Below are 23906 nucleotides of genomic sequence, written 5' to 3'. Positions count from 1 at the left end.
CATCGTAAGAATTAGTAAGAATTTGGGGTTCTTTTCTGTGTGAGGGGAAGGCAGCTGTGGGTGGGTAGGGGAGATGACTGTTCATTCTTTCGCTCAGCACACTGAGTGTTACTGTGAGGCAAACCTCGTTCTGTGTTCTGTGTCCTGGGGAGATGAAGTAGATATCCCTGTCCTTGGTGTTTATAGATCACTCCTGGCTGTTTTGTGGGGGAAGAAATTGTGGCGCAGTGGGGGAAAGACTGGCAGTAGGGAAGCCGGTTAATAGGTCATTGCCGTGATTGGGTGAGAGATGATGGCTTGGATCAGAGTGGTAAGATCGGATTGGAGAGAACAGAATGGGTCTGGAATATACTCGAGAAATAAAGCTGACAGTATTTACTGATGGTTTGGGGGTGGTAAATGAAGGAAGGAGGAATCAAAGATGATGTCTTAGTTGGGGCTTCAGTAATTATAATGGATGGCGGCGCCATTTTCTGAGGTGTGGAGGAATGTGAGGAAGATAAGTGGAATTAAGGGTCCTGTTTTAGCCGTGTGGCGTTTGAGATGCATTTTAGCGGTTCAGGTGAGAAGTTGGGTATACAAGTCTGCATCTCAGTGGGGAGATGGGAAGGTGGAGGTAGGGATTTTGAGAGTTAGCTGTGTCTAAATGATGCCTAAACGTGATCACGTAGAGTATGGAGAAGGCAGCAGAGGTTACCGTCTTCTGGGCAGATAGAGGAGGAGGAGCCATCCAAAGAGACTGAGAAGGAGCAGCCAGTGAAGTAGGAGTGCACCCAGCAGGGTGTGGTGTTCCAGAGGAGAGGAGACTGAGGAAGGAGTCTTCACCACCAGAGCCGCATGCTTCCAAGAGGCCATGTAAGACGAGACAGAAGAGGATGGACCAGTGCCACTGCATACTTCCAGTGAGAGACTTAAAAAGTTAAAACTAGTAGGGATTAAAGATTCTCTAATCGAGTCTGCACATTTTATTACATAGAATTGGTACATAAGTTCTCAGTGAGTGTTTGGGTTGCTTTCTTTGCCCTTACCACCTCTCAAGCTAGGGCGACCAACTATCTGGGTTTGCCTGGGACATTAAACTAGCGGTGGTGTCTCCTGGGGTGCCTTACATTGAACAGTCACTGAGTCTTGACTATAGGATTCTGCCTAGAGCATCTGAACTGGTGTAAGGTTTTAAATTACTTTAAAGAGATTTTAAATTACTTTAAAGATAGTAGATTCAAGATCAGGAACTTTGTTTACATAGTAGATGTCTTCATTGCTTACATAGTATATGTCTCTTTACATAGTAGATGTCTTCATTGCTTACATAGTATATGTCTCTTTACATAGTAGATGTCTTCATTGCTTTATTGATGCTGTCTTAACACTAAAAGTTCAGAGTTCTGAAGTGAACTCTAGTTTTTAGTTAACCTTCTGAAAGAGAATGGGATGAAAAATTTGGACGACATTTCATGTAAAGTTTAAAGTTTTCTATGAGGTGCTTTCACTGTCTTGTAGAGGCAGATATTGTGTGTTTATTGATCATAATCAATATACATTCCTTTGTCATGACATTACTGAAGCTTTTTCATTAATTCTGAGCATCCCATCTCATTTTAGGAATAATGTACTGAAAAGTTTAACTAGAAGTTAAGTTTTTAAATTAGGGGGTGTTATTTATAAATTTTCTCAAAACTTTATTTTGGAGTGTTTTAAAACTAAAGTTTTGTTTTCGTTTTGGCATTTAAATGTATTATGTAAAGCACTTAGGCTCCTAAGTATCAGAAAACAAAAGGCTAATTGAGAAATAATGAGCTTACTCTGCTTTCTTTGGAGGTCAGTGGCTATGTGAATTTTCATTAGGTCTAGCGGCATTAGGTCTTAACAACTTCATTTAGGAATGTTTATTTTTATTGGTGCTTTTATTTCTTCCTGGGCTGATGATCCTTCTTAAGTTTGGACATAATTTGCTACCATGTAGAATATTTTCTCTATTAATTGATATTGTGAAATAGTTATATTCAAAGACAAAGGTAAACCCCTCTGGAATACGACTTGTTATACTCCCTCACGTTTGTAGTGGTTTTATTAAAAAAACCTCTTATTAGTTTTTATCATACCTCATTTTTTTCCAGTTTATAAACAGAAACAAAGGCTTATGAGAGACTAAATTAAATATGTGGCCCTCATTCCAAATAGCTACCAAAATACTCTTTTGAATACAGCATTTCATGTAACCAGAGTATAAGATAGGAATCTTTGGCCTCTCCACATATTGAAATCAACAGGCACATGATTCTTTTCATAGAAGGAGATGGTCTTACCTTTGTTGGTTGCTACCCTGACGCTCTTGAGTTCCTTGTTTTATATCATGAGTGAATATTACTGGTTTGAATTCATACTTTTTATGTGAAAGGTGAACCACTTATTTATCCATCTGATCATTGTTCTTAATGGAGTTAATTTTAACCTCCACCTGAACCAACCTAGTTTAAAACTCTTCCTTGTTATACTCAAATTGAAAGTAAGGACATTTAGAATCACATCTGAAGACTATAGTCTTATACCTCTTGTGGTAATATTTTTAAAAATTATTTTTATTAATTTTAGTAATAATAATACTAATAAGTAGTTTTATAGTAATAGTTAATGAACTTCCAGATTTCTTTTTTATATTTAGAAAGCAAAGAATACTAGGTGTTGCTTACTTAAAATTCGATTTAAATCCTTAAATGCAAGAAAGCCAATTAACTTAGATTGAGGTAGATTTTTTTCCAGTTTGATTGAGGTGTAATTGATATATAACATTGTATTAGTTTAAGGTGTACAATATAATGACTTGCTGTATGTATATATTGCAAAATGATTACCATAATAAGTTTAGTTAACGTCCATCACCACACGTAGTTATGTTTTTCTTTCTTGTGATGAGAACTTTAAAGATTTACTAATTTTAGTAACTTTTAGATATACAGTATAGTATTGTTAACTATAGTCGCCATGCTGTACATTATATCCCCAAACTTATTTATCTTATACCTGGAAGTTTGTACTTTTGGACCACCTTCACCTGTTTCAAACCCCCACCCTCCCACCACCTGCCCCTGGAAGCCACCAGTCAGTTCCCTGTCTCTATGAGTTTGTTTGTTTTTAGATTCTACATGTAAATGAGATCATACAGTATTTGTCTTTCTCTGTCCGGCATATTTCGTTTATTGTAATGCCCTCAAGGTCCATTCATGTTACAACAGGATTTTCTTCTTTTTATGGCTGAATAATATTCCATTCTGTACAAATGCATTTTCTTTAGTCATCCATCTGTTGATGGACCCTTAGGTTGTTTCTGTGTTTTGGCTGTTGTAAATAGTGCAGCAGTGAACATGGGGGATGCAGGTATCCCTTTGGGATAGTGATTTCATTTCTTTTGGGTATATACCTAGAAGTGGGATTGCTGGATCATGTGATAGTTCTATTTTTAGTTTCTTGAGTAACCTCCATACTGTTTTATGGTGGCTGCACCAATTTACATGCCCACCAGTAGTGTACAAGTTTCCTCTTTTCTCCACATTCTTGCAAACACTTGTTATTTCTTGTCTTTTTAATAATAGCCATTCTAACAGGTATGAAGTGCTATCTCAGTGGTTTTGATTTGCGTTTCGCTGCTAATTAGTGATGTGGAGCACCTTTTCATGTACCTGTTGCCGTTTGTATGTCTTCTTTGGAGAAATGTTTTTTCAGTTCCTCTCCCCATTTTTTAATCAGATTGTTTTTTTTCTATTGAGTTGTATCATTTACTTCTACATTTTGGATATTAACCCCTTATAAGATAGATGACTTGCAGATATTTTCTCCTATTCAGCAGATCGCCTTTTCATTTTGTTGATGGTTTCCTTTGCTGTGCAGAAGTTTTTTAGTTTGATGTAGTATACTTTTTATTTTTACTTTTTGTTGCCTTTGCTTTTGGTGTCAAATCCAAAAAAATCATTGCCAAGACTGATGTCAAGGAGCTTACAACCCTGTGTTTTCTTCTAGGAGTTTTACAGTTTCAAGTCTTACATTTTTAACCCATTGAGTTGATTTTCATGTATGGTGTAAGATAAGGTCCAGTTTCATTCTTTTGCATGTGGTTGTCCAGTTTTCTCAATTTCATTTATTGAAGAGACTATTTCTGGGCCCTTTATTCTGTTCCGTTGATCTATTGTGTCTGTATTTATGCCTGGCACTTTAAAAAATATCTTTACATATTAATTCATTTAATTATCACAACAGCCCTATAGGATAGATACTATAATTTTTTTTCTCTTCTTACATATGAAGAAACTGAGGCACAGATTGGCTAAGTGACTTACTCAAGATCTCACTGCTTATAAGAGTGGTACAGAACTTGAACCCAGGCAGTCTAGTTTCATAGTCCATATTCTTTTCCACTAAGCTATACTATTAATTCTATAATTAAAGAAAAAGTAAAACTATTGGAGTCACTTACCCTAGAGATAAACAGTACTGAAATGAAGTAGTAGGATGAATAACATAAATATCTCTATATTATGTTTCTTTCACTTTAGCTAGGTATTTTCCAGTGTAGTACAAGATTTTCTGTTTTTGTTTTTATGATTACTATTAATGTGAATATTTTTCTTGTGTTTTAATGTTCTGTTTAATTTTTTGGTGACTTTTTTGTGCCTTTTGACGCTATTGAAAATTGTTTTCCCACATTTATTAGGAATTTTGGCCAACAGCCTTTCAAATCACTTATTAGTGTTTTATTGTTTTGTTTGTTTGTTTTTATCTGCATTGGAAAATATTTACTGATCTTTAAATAGATACTTAAATGCAAACTGGCTCAAGGGATAGTTTAAAATCTCCTGGATTTTAAAACAAACAGGCAACAACCAAAAACAAAACGAAACAAAAAAACACCCTGTTTTAATCCTTCTAAAACAAAGACTATTTTTAAGATCTAATTATAAAGCTTCCAAAATTTTAATTTTATGCCAGGAACATTTATTGGGGACCCAGTAGTTATAATGACTACATTTATTGAGACCCTGTCTTAACTGTGCAGCTCTGTGCTAGAGACTAAAAATGTTGCCTTTTGGTGAGGAAGAAGAAAGTCATATACATATGGGTTAATATAATTTAGTAAATGCTGTTACGGTATTTTGAGTGATATATTGGGAGAGCACAAAGTAGTAGTTATTTTAATACCACCTGGAGAAATCAGAGAAAACATTTAGAGCAAGTTAATTCTGAATCAGGACTCTTAAAGAAGAGAGAGAAGAGAAATAGCTTGGAGTCAACGAAAGAACCTGATCTGTTTGGAGGCAGTGGTTAGGTATGTGCAGCTACAGAGTGTAGAGGAGCTGACGTGGGAGGGGTAGGATTGTAAAGTCTTAGAAAATGAGGTTGCCAGTTGGTGAAGAACTTTGCCAAAGTTAAGGAATTTGAGTTTTAAGCAAAAGAATGACGTAAATATATTTTCTGATAGTAGGGTAGAGGCTGGCTTGGGCAGAGTTACTCCAGCAGGACATCTGTGCAGCAGTTCAGCCAAAAGACATATGATCTGTGACAGTGGGAAGAAGAGGAGAAAACTAATTCAGTGAATACTTCTGAAATGGACTGAAGAGTTTCAGAAATGGATTAGGTGTATGAGTTAAGGAAAAGAGATTTTTGTTGTTGTTGTATTCCCTGCATTTATTTCTTTTTAACTTGGTTTCTATTGATAGAATTGGGGCAGTTTGAAGGCTACTGTTCTGAACTTTGAGGAGAAGTACTTGTTAACATTTCAGAGATGTCCTTGTTAACATTTCAGAGATGTTATATTGTGAGATTTGTGTATCTTATGTCAAATAAGGGTAAATATGATTTGATATTTTCTTTTTTTTTCTGTTTTATTTTATTAAAAAAGGTTGGTCTCAGTGCACTGAATGGGTGATAACCTGCATTTTAAAAAACACCGTAATTTGTATTCATAGTTTGTATTGTATATTCAGCTTTTTATTTACAACTATAAATCTGCTTTGTCAATGGTGTTGTTTATTTTTTTGGCTTAGCATTGTCATTTTAAAAATTCAATAAGATTAGTTCTTCTAAGTGCAGTTACAATTATGTTAGCATATTGTGGACGACTTGATGTTGTATGCATTTTTGCTTCCAATTTAGAAAAAAAGCTTCAGAAATAAAATAAAATAGGTTACTTATTCATTTGATGCTAATCTTCCTGTTTTTCCAATGTGAGAAATATTAGTAATTATTAAATAAGTTATCCCTGGGCATTCAGTATTCTATTTAAAATTATTGAAACTGGTATTAAAAAATGTAACATACTGCCTTCCAAAGAGAAGTCCCAATGTATGGTGTCTTGGGAATCTTTGCTGTTCTTGCAGAAATGCATCTTTGTTCTAGAGAGAGCGGATTCTACACAGTCAGTTGCTCTAATATGATAGGATCTAGGTAATACTTCATTTCAGAGATTACTGAGCCTTAAAGTTTGTTTTTTTTTTACATATCTAGAAATTGAGTAATTCCCTTTTAGTAGTGTAGTCTTATAACTATTGTGTGAGAAAATTTTCCTTGTATCACCTGGTAAACATATTCGTGTCTAATTCTGACTGCTTTGTGATTCTGGATTATGTTGAATAGAGACACGCCATGTCATTCTTCTCAGATTGAATTCATTCAATCTAAATGAAAGATTAGAATGTTATTTCAATCATGACATTTTGTTAATTATCTTCAGTGTTCTAGGCACATAAAATATTGGATCTTTTTAAGAAAGTAGTAGTTATATTTAAAGGTTAAGACAAATGTGAATTCAGGCTAGAGGAGATCACCTTCTAGAGATAATTTCGTCATTTTGGGAAACCTGAATGAATTGCCTGTTCCTTTAAAAGGAAAAGTTTAGCATAAATAAGATCATTGTGATACCATCATAAGCAAATTAAAATGTCTTACTGATTTAAAAGAATAAGATGCTGTTCTGAATAGGACATGTTTTCCCCATTGATTGATCGAATGATTTGTCTGATGTGATTGGACTTATTATATGCTTCCTTCTTCTAGAGTTCTTTTGATGAGGATACCTTCCTAGAGAAAAGGACTACACTGGTCTTTTGTCAAAGTATATGAGTTGCTGTGTTTCCCTGGTAGACTCTCCTACAGCTTTAAAAAGCTTCATAATTTTTTTCTTCTACTGGACTAAATTAATTGTGATATTGAAACAGACTTGTAGCTATCAACCAAAACAAAGAACCAGTCTGTTCTAAGTTCTTTACTTTGAAGAAATTTTTTTCCTTTTAAGTGTATAAATATAATTCATTTTGTGAACATTAATTTGTAGTTTTGAATTTTTAAACATTTAAAAGAAGTTAAGGTAGTTTGATTTATGTGTTAGAATGTACGCATTTTGTTCCAAACTAGGCCAACTAAGTTGTATACCCATTTCCCAGAAAACATATCTCCAAAGACTTTCATTAATAGTTACTTAGCACAGGTATAGAATAACTAAGAGGTACTTAATAAGTAAATTATTTGGTTTATTAGTGGTGGGGTTTAAGGATTAAAAAAATAAAGCTTATTTTTCTGATTATTAAAGTAATAATACAAAGCATAAAAGTCAAAGAAATTACCAGTAATCTTACCATCTAGGGAAAACCACAGGTAGTATTTTGATGTATTTCTTTCCAGTTGCTTTATGCAGTTTTTTTTTTTGTTTGAATGTTTACTATATGCTGGCTGCAGCACTGAGTAAGATCTGGAACACATGGTCCTTGCCCTCAATGACTATTACTACAGTGTAGAAGGAGGACAGATACAGGCACAGATAACTTCAGTTTGATATGGTGAGTGCTAAGCTAGAAACAGGCAAAAAAAGAGTTCAGAGAATTCCTAGACAATATGAAATCTGAGGTTATTTGTGAACTTCTGATTTATTAAATTTTATGTCTTACTTAGATTGACAATATAAACATTTTATACTTTTAGGTCTTCACTATTTTAATGGCCAAAATTGTGTTCCCTTCTCCCTTTTGGTTTATTTGTAACAGTTCCTTATTAGAAATAATGCTTACGGAACATTCTATAGCCCCATTGTCCCAAATGTTGGATTCTTTTTTTTAAATGTAGCTTTATTGGGGTATAATTGATAAATAAAATTGTAATGTATTAAAGTGTAAATGTGATGTTTTGATATATATATACATTGAGAAAGGATTCTCATTAGAGTTGATTAACACATCCATCACCTCACATAATTCCTTTTTTTTTAAGTTGAGAACACTTTAAGTTTTATTCTCTTAGCAAATTTCAAGTATACAAAACTGTTGTTAACTATAGTCATCATATTCTACATTAGATGCTAAGACTTAGCATAATATTCTATTGTGTGTGTGTGTGTGTGTGTGTGTGTGTGTCTTTGGAAAAATATCTATTCAGGCCCTTTGGCCATAGTTTATTTGGGTGTTTTTTTGCTGTTGAGTTGTTCTTTATATATTTTGTATATTAATCCCTTATTGGATATATGGTTTGCAGATACTTTCTCCCCTTCTTTTCTTTTTTCTTTTATTTCTTTCTTTCCTTTCTTTCTTCCTTTGTTCGTTCGTTCGTTCCTTTCTTTTTCTTTTTATGATGATTTTCCTTGCTATTCAAAAGCTTTTTAGTTTGATATAGTACCATTTGTTTATTTTTGCTGTTGGTGTCAAAATCTAAAAAAATCATTGCAAGATCAATGTTAAGGAGCATACCTGTATGTTTTCTTCTAGGAGTTTTATGGTTTCAGGTCTTATGTTCAAATCTTTAATCCATTTTGAGTTCATTTTTGTGTATCGTGTAAGATAGGGGAACAGTTTCATTCTTTTGCCTTTGGCTGTTCCGTTTTCCTAACACCATTTATCCTTTCCCCTTTGTATATTCTTGGATCCCTGATAGTAAATTAACTCACTGTGTATGCATGGGTTTATTTCTGTGCTCTCTGTTCCATTCCAGTGATCTGTGAGTCTTTATTTAGTGACAATACTGTTTTAATCACTACAGCTTTATAGTATAGCTTGAAATCAGGATGTTTGATGCTTCCAGCTTTGTTCTTTTTCAGAATTGATTTGGCCATTCAAGGTCTTTGTGGTTCTATACAAATTTTAGCATTGTTTTTTCTATTTCTGTGAAAAATACCATTGAAATTTTTATAGGGATTGCATTGAATCTGTGGCTTACTTTGGGTAGTATGGACATTTTAACAATATTCTTCCAATTTGTGAGCATGAAATATCTTTGCATTTATTTGTGTCTTCTTCAGTTTCTTTCATCTCAAGGTATTATAGTTTTTGATGTGTGGATATTTTACTTCCTTGGTTTAATTTACTTCTTAGTGTTCTTTTCAATGCAATTGTAAATGGATTGTTTTCTTAATCTGTCTTTTCAATAATTTGTTGTTAGTATATAGAAACTGATTTTTATGTATTGATTTTTGTATTCTGTAACTTTACTGAATTTGCTGATTAGTTCTAACAGTTTTTTGGTGGTTTTCCATATATAGTATGTCATATGCAAATAGAGACAGTTTTACTGCTTCCTTTCCGATTTGGATACCTTTTATTTCTTTTTCTTATCTAATTGCTCTGGCTAGGACTTCCAGTACTTCATTAAGTAAAAGTGGTGAGAGTAGGTATCCTTGTCTTGTTCCTGATCTTGTTCCTCAGCTTTTTCACTGTTGAGTATGATGTTAACTGTGGGCTAGTCATATATGGCCTTTATTGTGTTGAGTTATGTTCCCTCTGTACCCAGTTTGTTGAGAGTTTTATCTTGAAAGGATGTTGACTTTTGTCAGATACTTTTCCTACATCTTTTGAGTTTATATGATGTCTATGCTTTATGTTGTTGATGTGGTATATCACATTTATTGATTTGCATATGTTGAACCATTCTTGCATCCCTGGAATAAATCCCATTTGATTATGGTGTATGGTCCTTTTGATGTGCTGTTGAATTAGGTTTGCTAATATTTTGTTGAGGATTTTTGTATCTATGTTATTAGGGATATTAGCCTGTGATTTTCTTGTAGTGTCCTTGTCTGGGTAATGTAGTGTCCAGTGTAGGGTAATGATGGCTTCTTAAAAAGAGTTTGGAATTATTCTCTCCCTTTCCATTTTTTGGAAGAGTTTGAGAAGGATTGGTATTAATTCTTCAAATGTTTGGTAGGATTGATTCCCTAGTGAAACCATTTGGTCCTGGACATATCTTTGTTGAAAGGTTTTTGATTATTGATTCAATATCTGTACTAGTAATTGATCTGTTCAGACTTTCTTTGTCTTCATGATTTAGTCTTGGTAGGTTGTATGTTTCTAGGAATTTATTCATTTCTTCTAGGTTGGCCAATTTGTTGGCTTATGATTGTTCATAGCAGTTTCTTATGATCCTTTGTATTTCTGTGTGAGCAGTTGTAATGTCACCTTTTTTATTTTATTTGAGACTTTTTTTTCCCGTAGTCATTCAGGCTTGTCAGTTTTGTTTATCTTTTCAAAATAGCTTTAGTTTCATTGATCTTTTCAGTTGTCTTTTTAGTCTATATTTCATTTATTTCCACTCTGATTCTTCTTATTTCCTTCCTTCTTTAAACTTTTTTTTTTTTCTAGCGTCACCACGCAGCTTGCAGAATCTCAATTCCCTGACCAGAGACTGAACCCGGGCCACGGCAGTGAAAGCCCGGAATCCTAAATTAGTTCCTTCCTTCTACTAACTTTGGGGTTAGTTTGTTCTTTTTCTAGTTCCTTAAGGTGTAAAGTTAGATTGTTCATTTGAGCTTTCTTAATGTTGGCATTTATCACTACAAACTTCCCTCTTAGAACTGCTTTTGCATTCCATAAGTTTTGTTATGTTGTGTTTCCATCATTTGTCTCAAGATATTTTTTGATTTCCCTTTTGATTTCTTTTTTGACCCATTGGTGGTTTAGGAGCATGTTGTTTAAGCACCACATATTTGAGAATTTTCTGTTTTCTTCTTTTAATTGATTTATTTCATACCATTGTCATTGGAAAAGATGGCTGGATATGGTGTAAATCTTCTTAAATGTAGTAAGACTTATTTTGTGTCATAAGACATGATCTGTCTTGGAGAATGTTTCATGTGCACTTGAGAAAAAAAATGTGTATTTATATTCTTTTTCTATCTCTATATATCTGTAGGAAGAGATTTATTGTAAAGAATTTGTTCATGTGATTATGGAGGCTGGTAAGACCCAAGATCTGCTGTGTGAGTCAGCAAGCTGGAGACCCAGGGGAGTCAATGGTTTAGTCTAAAATTGAATTTGAAGGCCTGAGAACCAGGAGAACTGATGTTGGAGTTTTATTCTGAAGGCTGACAGGCCTGAGACCCAGGAAGAGCTGATGTTTCACTTCCAGTCCAAAGACAGGGAAAAGCCAATGTTCTATTTTGAAGGCCTTTAGGCAGGAAAAATTCTCTTTTTATTGGGGGTGGGTCAACCTTTTGTTCCATTCAGACCTTCAGCTGGTTTGATGAGGCCCATCCACATATGGAGGGCAATCAGCTTTACTCAGTCTACCAACTTAAATATTAATCTCACCTAAAAATAGCCTCACAGAAACATGCAGAATAATGTTTGACCCAGTATCTGGCCACCCCATGGTCCAGTTATGTTGACACATAAAATTAATCATCATACTATGTTTGATGTTGTCTAAGAGTTTTGAACCATACAGGGGAATTCCCTGGCAATCCAGTGGTTAGGACTCTGTGCTCTCACTGCCAAGGGCCTGGGTTCAATCCCTGGTTGGGGAACTAAGATCTCACAAGCCACATGGCATGGCCCAAAAAATAAATAAATAAACCGTACAGGTCAACTTGTTATCGAGTTCAAGCTCGTACTGCTCACTGCACAACAGGCTGTTAAATCGAGAGATGAGTTGTCGGGGCAAGGAATAGTGACTTTATTTGGAAAGCCAGCAAACTGAGAAGATGGTGGGCTCATGCATCAAAGAACCATCTTGCCTGAGTTAGAATTCAGGCTTCTTTTATACTAAAAGGGGAGGGAGTAAAGTCAAACATTTCCTGGTTCTGGTCAGCCTCTGGAGGGGATGTGTTAATTTCTTCCTCCCTGTAGTCATTCACAGGTGGGCCTGGTCAGGAAGTTTCTCGCGGAGCTAAACAGAGGTATTTCACCTTAATGCTCACTACCTGGGAGGCAGGTTTCCCAGAGATGGGCCATTATGTATAATTTAAGCTTATAGGAAACATCCCTTTAGTGATTAACTTGTAATAGAATGCAAAAGTTTCTTCCTTATTACAAACTGAGACTGTTTATTCTGGAAAAAGAAATCCAAAAAAGTTGTTGGTGTTGGTAGTCCTCAGATAACTTCAGTAATGCTCCGATGAATTTTCAGATTTAGAGCAGCAGGACTTGCTGGTATGTGCTCTAGGATGAACTAGAATTTCTTCTGAATAAAGGAATGAATTAACATGCTGGCTGAAGTTACTCATTTTGAGTCAGATGGATTTTAGAGAATATTTATCTATTAGAATAAGTTTTTACTCTTGATCAGGGGTCTGCAAACTAGGGCCCATGGATCAAATCTAGCTTGTCATCTGTTTTTATTTAAATAAAGTTTTATTGCAACACAGTCATACCCATTCTGTTGTCTACTGCTGCCTTTACCACAATGGTGACAGAGTTGGATAGTTTTGATAGAAATCAAATGGGTAGCAAAGGTGAAAATACTTACTGTCTGACCTTCAGAAAACTTCAGAAAAAGTTTTGTTGAGCCATTCTTGGTAATAGTTAATGATTTAAGACTAATTATTGAAAATCTTCCCAGCTTCTGGTAATAACACCATATCATTATCAGTGTTTTTTTTCTTTCTTTCTTCTTTTACCCCCTGTTACTGGTGTGTATGTGTGTGCGGGGGTGGGGGGGCTGGGGGGTGGGGGGATTATATCTTTTTATCTACAAATGGTTTCCTTGGGCCAAGATTTGTTAACAATAAATGGGGTGGAGGTGGTGTGGCCTAAACATGTAATACTACTTTATACTGCTCAAGATGGTTATATTGTCTAAAAGCAAGAGTTTTTACTTTATTTCAGTGGTTTTATGCAGCTTTTGTAAAATTGTTAACCAGGAATCTGTTGAATTTACATACCTTGCTCTGTAGCTGGTTCCTTTCAGAATCAAATGTTGATGTAATCTGCAAATCAATATAAGTAATTTTCAGCACTTTTCCCCAGATGATAGTGTATAATCATCGTCGTTGTCGTCATCATCCCTAGTGATAGAGTAAATGTTCTGTAATGTATTTGTTCCTTTAGTAAAACATTGTAGTCAATGTTGACATTTAGACGTAGAGCTCCCTGAAAGCTCCTTTTTCCATATATGTAAATGTACAGTCTCTTCCCTAACCATGGAATCATACTATATATGTAGTGATACAAATGCTTTGCTCCCACACATACTTAATATTTTGGATGTCACTACATGTTAAAAAAAAAAGTCAGTAAAATTATTTTTAGCACTTGAAGATTATCAACTAACTTACATATTTTGTTTCTAGGCATTTATTTTTATTATTAAAGTACTGTCCTTGTGCTTATATATTTTTATACTTCTCTATTACGTCTTTATAAAAATTCCTAGTAGGAGGTCTTATGTTGAAATTTAGGTACATGTTGAAATTTAGATACCTGTTTCCAGATGCCCTAATTTAGAAAGGTTCTATCAGTTTATATACCTACAAAAGTGTGTGAACTTTCCCTGCACTTTGTTTGACATTGGTATTTCAAATATTTGCCAGTGGTGTTTAATGTTATAGATAATTTAAAAATCTAAAAATAAAAACATTGTTGTCTTTTTCATTTCTCTCATTATTAGTAAGGTCGGACATCTTTTCATATCTTTATTTGCCATTTCCATGTACTACCAGCCTATTTATGTTGTTTTCTGAGTATTCCTAAAAAAATTTCTCCAATTAATAGGTTTGCACTTGGGAGAGAAAGTAGTGGGCTGGTTGCCCTTTTTGATAATGGTTTAGATAGGACTTTGAGTTCATTTAAAGGAATATTACCTGAGGAGCTGTTTAAAGAAAATATCTTTGGTGCAGATTATAGACAAATCAGAGTTAGAGCAGATCTGGTGACAGAATGCCTTCACCTGGTGCTTTAATGTGTGAGTGCTTAGTCAGATGAATTAAGATAAGTCCCATTCTGAGATAGGTCTAGAATCTACAAAGTTTTAAGTGGTTCTAGACCTCAAAGCTGGTAGAGGTGTTTCTTTGGCCACTATTTTTTAAGCTTGAGTTAATTTAAATGTATATGACTTTTAAGGCTGCTTGTATACTTCATAGATAGATCTATAAAACTCAAACTTAATTTATAAATTATATTATAAATAGAAATGAAAGATAATAATTTGGCATAATGTTTTATTAGAACTAGAACTTTAATGTTGGGGTTCATATGGTAGAAAATAGCTTCAGGTCTGGTTTTATTATTTTTTTAAAACAATTTAATATTTATTTATTTGGTTGCACTGGGTCTTAGTTGTGGCAGGCGGGCTCCTTAGTTGTGGCATGCTAATAACTCTTAGTTGAAGCATGCATGTGGCATCTCGTTCCCTGACCAGGGATCAAACCCCGGCCCCCAGCATTGGGAGCGTGGAATCTTAACCACTGCACCACCAGGGAAGTCCCTGGTTTTATTATTAATCTCTTTATATATTTTGATATTAATAAAGAGAATGACTGTTCCTAAGTGTGGTAAAAATGATGTAATTAATTTTGTGGATGTGTTTGTCATTTTGTGATTCTTATGTTTATTAAACTGCTAGAAAGCTCTCCTTGCATGCCAATTTCAGTAGCGTGTAACATGGTAATTCTGTAATGATGTTTTGTTTCACATCATGGTAAGTGCCCAGTCATTTCTGCTTTACTTAGAAGCAACTGCAATTGCAAACATAAAACCCAAATGGGAGTATTATAATTATGTGATAATGTCTGCTTTAAGGTAGCTATTCACGTCATCTATAATATGCTTATTAATTTTCAAGGGTATAATTGAATTGAAGGCTCAAAATTCTTGTACAGAGCTTGTTAACTCCCACAAATAAGTCTACAGGCTTCAATTTTAGAGCCACTGTGTTAACCGTTGATAAAGACATGTGCTACTATAGCTTTGTATAAAATTCAAGATTTAAAATTGCTCGTTCAAATTACTATAAACATTCTTCAGTGCTTGTCCTTTATTTCTGCACCTAATTTTTATGAACTTGTAATTAATAGTTCACAGAGTGGCATTGGTCCCTGGGTATGTGTGTGTGTGTGTGTGTGTGTGTGTGTGTGTATATATATATATATATATTTTTTTTTTTTTTTTTTTTTTTTTTTGCGGTACGTGGGCTTCTCACTGTTGTGGCCTCTCCCGTTGCGGAGCACAGGCTCCAGACGCGCAGGCTCAGCGGCCATGGCTCACAGGCCTAGCCGCTCCATGGCATGTGGGATCTTCCTGGACTGGGGCACGAACCCGTGTCCCCTGCATCAGCAGGTGGACTCTCAACCACTGCACCACCAGGGAAGCCCCATGGGTATATTTCGAGTGGCATTGTAGACAGTAAAAGAATGAAGTGAGCAAAAACGTAAAATGATGGATAAATCAGAAAAAGACAAATGGAAGTTAAGTAAAAATGGACAACGTAAGTGAAAATAAAGATTATAAGAGAACACTGAAAAGTGATAACATTAGCTAAACAATGAAGATTTAACGTAACTCAAAAGGGAAAATTAAACAAAGAGCCAGGAAGATGCTCTGGTGTTAAACTTTTATCAAAAGATAACTAAAATCAATTAAAATAATGCAAAAGAATTTAAAATTTTAAGTGGTTAGGTTATAGTGGAAAAAAATAGATTTTTTTGACCTTCCATGAGCACATTCTACTTACATTGTCATGCAATATGATTTGATTAGATTTTCCCTGAGTCCCAATTCTCAGCTAATGCCTGTGTCTGGGATCACAGATGCCTACCTATCAAATATTACAAAGCAGAGTGCTGACATTTCCAGATGGATTGATGATAGAGTTCATATTTTAAATCAGACAGTAGTTCCATGTACAAAAGTTCAATGTCTATGAGCAGAAATCAGAGCTCTTCAGCCAGAGGAAGCTGCTAAATCAGCATTGAATTTGTGTATGTGTGATAAGTAAGTTTATTTGGTGAATCTTAGATATCACCGATCTATTTAAATTAATTTCGGCAGAAAATAAGCTTATTTTACCTTACTTGCATTTTTTACAAGGTCAAAAGATGTCTTCTGTCTACTCACAGACATTATAAATGTTAACTTCTGCATATTTTCTTTTGTAGGCCCAGATTATTCTTCATCAGCATGGTTACCTGGTAATGAATCATTGTGGCAGGCCACAACTGTTCCATCTAACCAGCGAAATAACCATATCAGGAGACATAGTATAGCTTCTGACAGTGGTGACACTGGCATTGGAACTTCCTGTTCTGACAGTGTGGAAGGTGAGCTGAATTCTTACTGGTTAGACGTGAATCTTTGTAGAATGGCTGTGATTGAGAAAATTCAAGGGATGTGTTTTATTGTTCGAAACTAAGAAATTATAAAGTAGTGTTTGAATATTTAATAATGTTCAGTGTTGTTATATATCAAATGAAATTGTTCTTCTGATCGTATTTTTCCTTCATTCATTTTTTTGTTTTTTTTTTGTTTTTTTTACATCTTTATTGGAGTATAATTGCTTTACAATGGTATGTTAGTTTCTGCTTTACAACAAAGTGAATCAGTTATACATATACATATGTTCCCATATCTCTTCCCTCTTGCGTCTCCCTCCCTCCCACCCCTCCAGGCGGTCACAAAGCACCGAGCTGATCCTCCCTGTGCTATGCAGCTGCTTCCCGCTAGCTATCTATTTTACGTTTGGTAGTGTATATATATCCATACCTCTCTGTCGCTTTGTCACAGCTTACCCTTCCCGCTCCCCATATCCTCAAGTCCATTCTCTAGTAGGTCTGTGTCTTTATTCCTGTCTTACCCTTACGTTCTTCATGACATTTTTTTTCCTTAAATTCCATATATATGTGTTAGCATACGGTATTTGTCTTTCTCTTTCTGACTTACTTCACTCTGTATGACAGACTCTAGGTCTATCCACCTCATTACAAATAGCTCAGTTTCGTTTCTTTTTATGGCTGAGTAATATTCCATTGTATATATGTGCCACATCTTCTCTATCCATTCATCCGATGATGGACACTTAGGTTGTTTCCATCTCCGAGCTATTGTAAATAGAGCTGCAATGAACATTTTGGTACATGACTCTTTTTGAATTATGGTTTTCTCAGGGTATATGCCCAGTAGTGGGATTGCTGGGTCATATGGTTAGTTGTATTTGTAGTTTTTTAAGGAACCTCCATACTGTTCTCCATAGTGGCTGTACCAATTCACATTCCCACCAGCAGTGCAAGAGTGTTCCCTTTTCTCCACACCCTCTCCAGCATTTATTGTTTCTAGATTTTTTGATAATGGCCATTCTGACTGGTGTGAGATGATATCTCATTGTAGTTTTGATTTGCATTTCTCTAAAACTACAATGAGATATCATCTCACACCAGTCAGAATGGCCATCATCAAAATTTTTTTTTTTTTTTTTTTGCTGTACGCAGGCCTCTCACTGCTGTGGCCTCTCCCATTGTGGAGCACAGGCTCCGGATGCGCAGGCTCAGCGGCCATGGCTCATGGGCCTAGCCGCTCCGCGGCATGTGGGATCTTCCCAGACCAGGACACGAACCCGTGTCCCCTGCATCGGCAGGCGGACTCTCAACCACTGCACCACCAGGGAAGCCCCCTTCATTCATTTTTTAACTAAAGTTTTTATTTTGAAATAATTGTAGATTCACATGTGATTTAAAGAAATAGCACAGAGATTCTATATACCCTTTATCTCACCCCCCATTTAGTATCTTGCAAAACTATACTTCAGTATCACAACCAGGATATTGACATTGATATAGTCAAAATACAGAACATTCCTATCACCAGAGTATACTTTATTCTGCTCACACCCACTTCCCCTCCCCCTCTTCTTTTTTTAAATTAATTAATTTCTTTTTAATTAATTAATTAATTTTTTTGGCTGTGTTGGGTCTTCGTTTCTGTGCGAGGGCTTTCTCCAGTTGCAGCGAGCGGGTGCCATTCCTCATAGCACGGCATGGGCCTCTCACTGTTGCGGCCTCTCCCACTGCGGAGCACAGGCTCCAGATGGGCAGGCTCAGTAGTTGTGGCTCATGGCCTTAGTTGCTCCACGGCATATGGGATCTTCCCAGACCAGGGCTCGAACGCATGTCCCCTGCATTGGCAGGCAGATTCTTAACCACTGAGCCACCAGGGAAGTCCCCCACCCCTTCTTAACTCTTGGAAACCACTAATCTATTCTCCATTTCTATAATTTTGTCATTTCAGACGTGCCCTATAAATGGAATCATACAGTATGTAACCCTTTGGAATTGGCCTTTTTCTCTGGAGATTGATCCAGGTTGTTGTGTGTATCAATAGTTCATTTCTTTTTATTGCTGAGTAGTAGTTAGCACTGATGGTATTGGATAGACCACATTTTGCGTAACCATTAACCCACTGAAAGACACCTGAGTTGTTTCCAGTTTTTGGCTATTAGAAATAAAGCTGCTATAAATATAAACATTCACGTACAGGTTTTGGTGTGAACACATGTCTTCATTTCTCTATGGTGAATGTCCAGGAGCACAGTAGCTGGTTGTATGGCAGTTGCATCTTTAGTTTTTAAAGAAACAAACAGTCATGCTGTTTTCCAAAGTGACTATTCCATTTCCTTCAGCGGTGGAAGTGGTTCTGTATGGGTGATCTAACTTTCTCTTCATCCTTGCTAGCCCTTAGTGGGTTTTAGTTTAATTAATTAATTACTTTTTTCTTTGGTGGTTTTTAAATTTTAGCCTTTCTGATAGGAATGTAGTGATATCTCATTGTGGTTTTAATTCTCATTTTCTTAAAGATTAATAATGTTGAACATTTTTTCACATGCTTATTTGCCGTCTGTATGTTCTCTTTGTTGAAATGTTCTTCATGTCTTTTGCCCATGTTCTAGTTGGATTTTTTTCTTTTTTTCTGTTGAGTTTTAAGAGTTCTTTATATATTTCAGATACTAATCCTTTGTTGGCTCTTCTGTTTGCAAACATTTTCTTCCAGTCTGGCTTGTCTTTTCATCCTCTAACAGTGTCTTTTGCAGAGCAAAAGTTTTTAAGCTTGTGAGTCCAGTGTTTCAGTTTTTGCCTATATGGATTGTGCTTTTGGGGTCAAGGCTAAGTAAGAACTCTTTGCCTAGTCCCAGATCTTGAATATTCTTCTTTTTTCTTTTTTCTAAAATTTTATTCATTTTATGTTTTCCATTTAAGTCTGTGATCCATTTTGAGTTAATTTTGTATAATGTGAGTATGTTTGGGTGTCCCTGAGGCCACTCTTAGGCTCAGTTATTTGCTAGAACTCAGAAAAGCTGTTATACTAATGGTTGCAGTTTTTTTTTTTTTTTTTTTTTTTACAGTGAAAGGATACAGATTTAAATTAGTAGTAGAAAAAGAAGCAAAGGACAAGGTCCAGGAGACAGCAGGTCCAAACTTCCAGTTGTCCTCTCCCAGTGGAGTTGTGTGGACAGTGATTAATTCTCTCAGAAGTGGTGTGTGATACCACATACAGAGTATTGCTCACCAGGCAAGGTCATCCAAGCCTTGGTGTCCAGGATTTTTACTGTGGGTAGGTTTTGTTGGTATTGTTGACTGCCTTTGTGGATGACGTTAGGCTCCAGCCCTTGAGAAGTCAAGCTGATATTACATGGTTCAAGGCTCCAAACATATATCACATTATTAGCATGGACTATATGGAGTCACTCAAGGTCCGCGGGTAAACAAAGACATTCTCATTAGGCAGGATATTTCAAGGGTTTAGTGGTTGCATCTTAGGAGCCAGACAGGGGCCAAACCTTTCTTGGAATGTGCAGAGTATGGAAAACTCAGACACGCTGATCCTTTCTGCACAGTGTGAGATTTTTAGATTAAGGTTTGTTTTCTTTGCGTAATAAATCTTGAAACCAGAATAATTCCCATTTTATTCTTTTTTTTTCCCCCACTTTATTCTTTTTTCAAACTTGTTTTAGCTATTCTGGTTGCTTTGCTTTTCTATATAAGTTTTGGAATAATTCTGTCTATATCTACAAAAAATCTTTCTGGAAATTTAATAGGAATTGTGTTGTCCATATATCAGTTTGGGGAGGATTGCAGTCTTTACTCTGTTGAGTCTTCTAATCCGTTAACATGGTATGTTTCTCCATTTATTTAGATCTTAATTTCATTCACCAGTGTTGTATAGTTTTCAACATACATGTCCCATACATGTTTTGTTAGATTTATAGCTAAGTATTTCATTTTTGAAGGAGTGATTGTAAATGGCATTTAATTTTCCAGTTTTGGTATCAATATGTTAATTGTATCTTGTGACATTGCTGAACTCTTTGGTTCTAGGAGGGGTTTTTGGGTATATTTCTTGGAGTTTTCTCTGTAGACAGTTATGTCATCTATAAGTAAGAATGTTTTTCCTTTTGATATCAGGGTAATACTAGCTTTATAAAATGAAATGGGAAGTGTTCCCTCCTATTTTCTGGAAGAGATTGTGTAGAATGGTGTTATTTCTTTAAATGTTTATTAGAGTCCTTCATCTAGGCCTAGAAATTTCTTTTTTTATAGTTTAACATCATGAATTAAATTTCCTTAATAGTCATAGAACTATTCAAATTATTTTTCATGTTGGATGAGTTGTGGTAGTTTTTTTCCATTTTGTCTGTTGTCAAATTTGTGAATGTAGAGCTGTTCATAGCGTTCTCTTACCTCTGATTTCTGCAGCCTCTGTAGTGGTATTTCCTCTTCCATTTCTGGTATTGGTTATTTGTGTCATCTTTCCTTTTTTATTTTTCAGTCTTGGTAGCAATTTGTCAATTTTATTGATCTTTTCCAAGAATCAGCTCTTTGTTTCATTAATTTTCTCTTGTTTTCTATGTTCAATTTCAGTGGTTTCTGCTGTTTATTATTTCTTTATTACTGCTTTGGGTTTATTTTGCTCTTTTTATAAGTTGTTAAGGTGGGAGCTTAGATATTGATTTGAAACTTTCCTCTTAAGATGTATGCACTTAGTGCTATAAATTTGTCTCTCAGACAAGGTTTAGCTGTGATTCTCAAATTTTGATATTTTGTGTTTTCATTCAGTTCATTATATTTTCTTAATTTACCTTGAGACTTCCTCTTGACCCCAGGGTTATCTAGTAGCATGTTGTTTAGTTTTGAAGTGTTTAGAGACTTTTCTGGTATCTTTCTGTTTCTAGTTTAACTCCATTGTGGTCAAAAACATACTTTATGATTTTGTTTCTTTTAAATTTGTCAAGATTTCTTTTAGGTCTCAGCATAAGGTCTATTTGGTATATGTTCTGTAAATGTCAATTAGATCCTGTTGGTTGATGGTGTTGTTGATTTTTTTCTATATCCTTGATGATTTTCTGTTTAGTTGTTCAACTGTTGAGAAAGGAAGTATTAAAAGTCTTAACTATGATTGTGGATCTGTGCATTTCTTTTTTTAGTTTTATAAATTTTTGCTGCACATATTGCAGCTCTGTAGTTTGATGCATATGCAATTAGGATTGCTATGTATTCTTGGTGGATTGGCCCTTTTATTATTATATGATGTCCTTCTATCTATGGTAATTTTTTTTGTGCTGAAATCTACTTTATCTGATTTAATATAGCCTCTCCAGCTTTCTTTTGATTAATGTTTAAATGGTATGTTTTCTGTTCTTTTACTTTTAACTTGTCTGTAACATTATATTCAAAGTTAAATTGCTTGTAACAGCATACAGTTGGATTTGCTAGTCTCTGTCTTTTAATTGATATATTTAGACCATTTACATGTAATGTAATTATTGATGTATTAATATTCAGGTGTTCAGTTTGTTCTCTTTGTTTCTATTTTCATTTTCCTGCCTTCCTGTGGGTTACTTGAACAATTTTAGAATTCTACTTGGATTTAACCATAGTATTTTTAAGTGTATCTCTTCTAGTGGTTGGTTTAGGTATTACATTATGTGTTTTGTCATATATAATGTGGATATATAATACAGATAACTTATATATACATAGCTTACCATTTTAACAGTTTGAGTGGAGTGTAGAAACATTATCTCCCTTATATCCTTTTACCTACCCCATTTATAATAAAATTGTTTTAGCTCTTTCCTTTGCATATATTTATAACCATATCAGACAGTGTTATAATTTTTACTTCAACTATCAAACATAATTTGGGAAACTCAAGAGGAGACAGACAGCCTGTTGTATTTACTCACATTTTTGCTTCCTGTGCTCTTCTTTGTGTTGTTCCAAGGTTCCTTTTTATTGTTTCCATTTCGTTCAGAGAATTTCCTTTAGTCCTTCTTTTAAGATACATGTGCTGGTGACAGATTATCTTAATTTTTCCCCAACTGAGAATGTCTTGATTTCCCCTAGATTCCTGAAGGATAATTTCAGTAGGTATATAATTCTAGTTTGATAGTTCTTTTCTTTCAGTACTTGAAAAGTATCGTCGCTTCTTTCTGGCCTCCATGGTTTCTGATGACAAATCTGCTCTCATTTTTCCCTGGCTACTTTCAAGATTTTTTTGTCTTCAGTTTTCAGAAATTTAATATCACATGTCTTTAGATGGATTTCTTTGGGTTTTTCCTTTTTGGGATTTGTACATGTTTTTGGGATTCAGCATCTTGAATCTGCAAGTTTATGTCTCTTGCCAAATATTGGAAGTTTTCAGCCATTATTGTCTTTGAGTGCTTTTTTTGCCTCTTCCTCTTTTATTCTAGGACTCTGATGGCACAAATTGTAAATCCTTTGTTATTGTCCTGATGCTGTGTCCTTTTTTGTTTGTTTGATTGTTTTTCCTTCTGTTTTTCGTTTGTTGTTCAGGTTAGGTAATTTTTATTGCTCTGTTTTCCACTTCACTAATATTTTTCTTTTGTCCACTCCATTCTGCTGTTGAGCCTATCTGCTGAGATTTTTATTTCTATTGCATTTTTCAGTTATAAATTTTTAATTTTGGTCCTCATTTATATCTTCTCTTTCTTTGCTGAGACCTTTTGTGTGTGTGTAGATGCTTTCTGTTTAGTCATTTGTTTTAGGCATTGTTTAGGCATGTTCGGTTGTTCATTGAAGCGATTTTATGATGTTTCCTTTAAAATGTTTGTCGGAGAATTCTAACAATTCTGTTACCATGGTGTTGGCATCTGTTGATTTTCTTTTTTTCATTCAGTTTGGGAACTTGCTGTTTCTTGTGTATGATAAATGATTTTCATTTGAAACTTGGAGAATTTTGTTTGTTATGACGTTCTGGATTTAAATTATTTACTACATAATAAATATTGTTTTTATTTATACATTTATTACATGTTTTATAAATGTAAACTATATTTATTTACATCTAAGTAAGCATAATAAAAATTTTACAAATATTAATTATTTTATATATTAAAATTTTTCTGTTAGTGTTGTTAGATACTGCTTGAGCATGTGAAGCAGGGAAAGGCACTGTATCCTTACTGCCAGGTGGAGTTTAGAAGTCCAGGTTCTCCCCTTGGCTTCTGTTGACACCTGAGAAGTTTGGAGGGGGTGCGTTACTGCTGGGTGGAGGTGGTGAGTCTGGTTTTCCATATCATCATCACTGACACCACCGTGTGAGTGGCCTCACTACTGCTGGGTGATGGTGAATGTCTAGACTTTCTATTAGTCCTCCTCTAACATAACGTACGTGTGTGTGTGTGTGTGTGTGTGTGTGTGTGTGTGTGTGTGTGTGTGT

General features: G+C 35.0%; 1 protein-coding gene across 1 annotated transcript in view; it reads left to right on the top strand.

The window, feature by feature from the left end:
* The window catches only part of CEP85L (centrosomal protein 85 like), a 155965-nt gene that overhangs the window by 5231 nt on the left and 126828 nt on the right, over positions 1–23906 (top strand). The window contains exon 2 of the mRNA XM_029223746.1: positions 16337–16498. Within this exon, the coding sequence (XP_029079579.1) occupies positions 16337–16498 (162 nt within the window). The remainder of the gene's footprint in view (positions 1–16336; positions 16499–23906) is intronic.

This window comes from Monodon monoceros, unplaced genomic scaffold (genome assembly GCF_005190385.1).
Source record: "Monodon monoceros isolate NGI ecotype Baffin Bay Population unplaced genomic scaffold, NGI_Narwhal_1 Super_Scaffold_15, whole genome shotgun sequence".
NCBI classification, from domain to species: Eukaryota; Metazoa; Chordata; class Mammalia; order Artiodactyla; family Monodontidae; genus Monodon; species Monodon monoceros.
The sequence above is the reverse complement of the archived record's forward strand: the minus strand, read 5'-3'. Positions and strand labels throughout refer to the sequence as shown.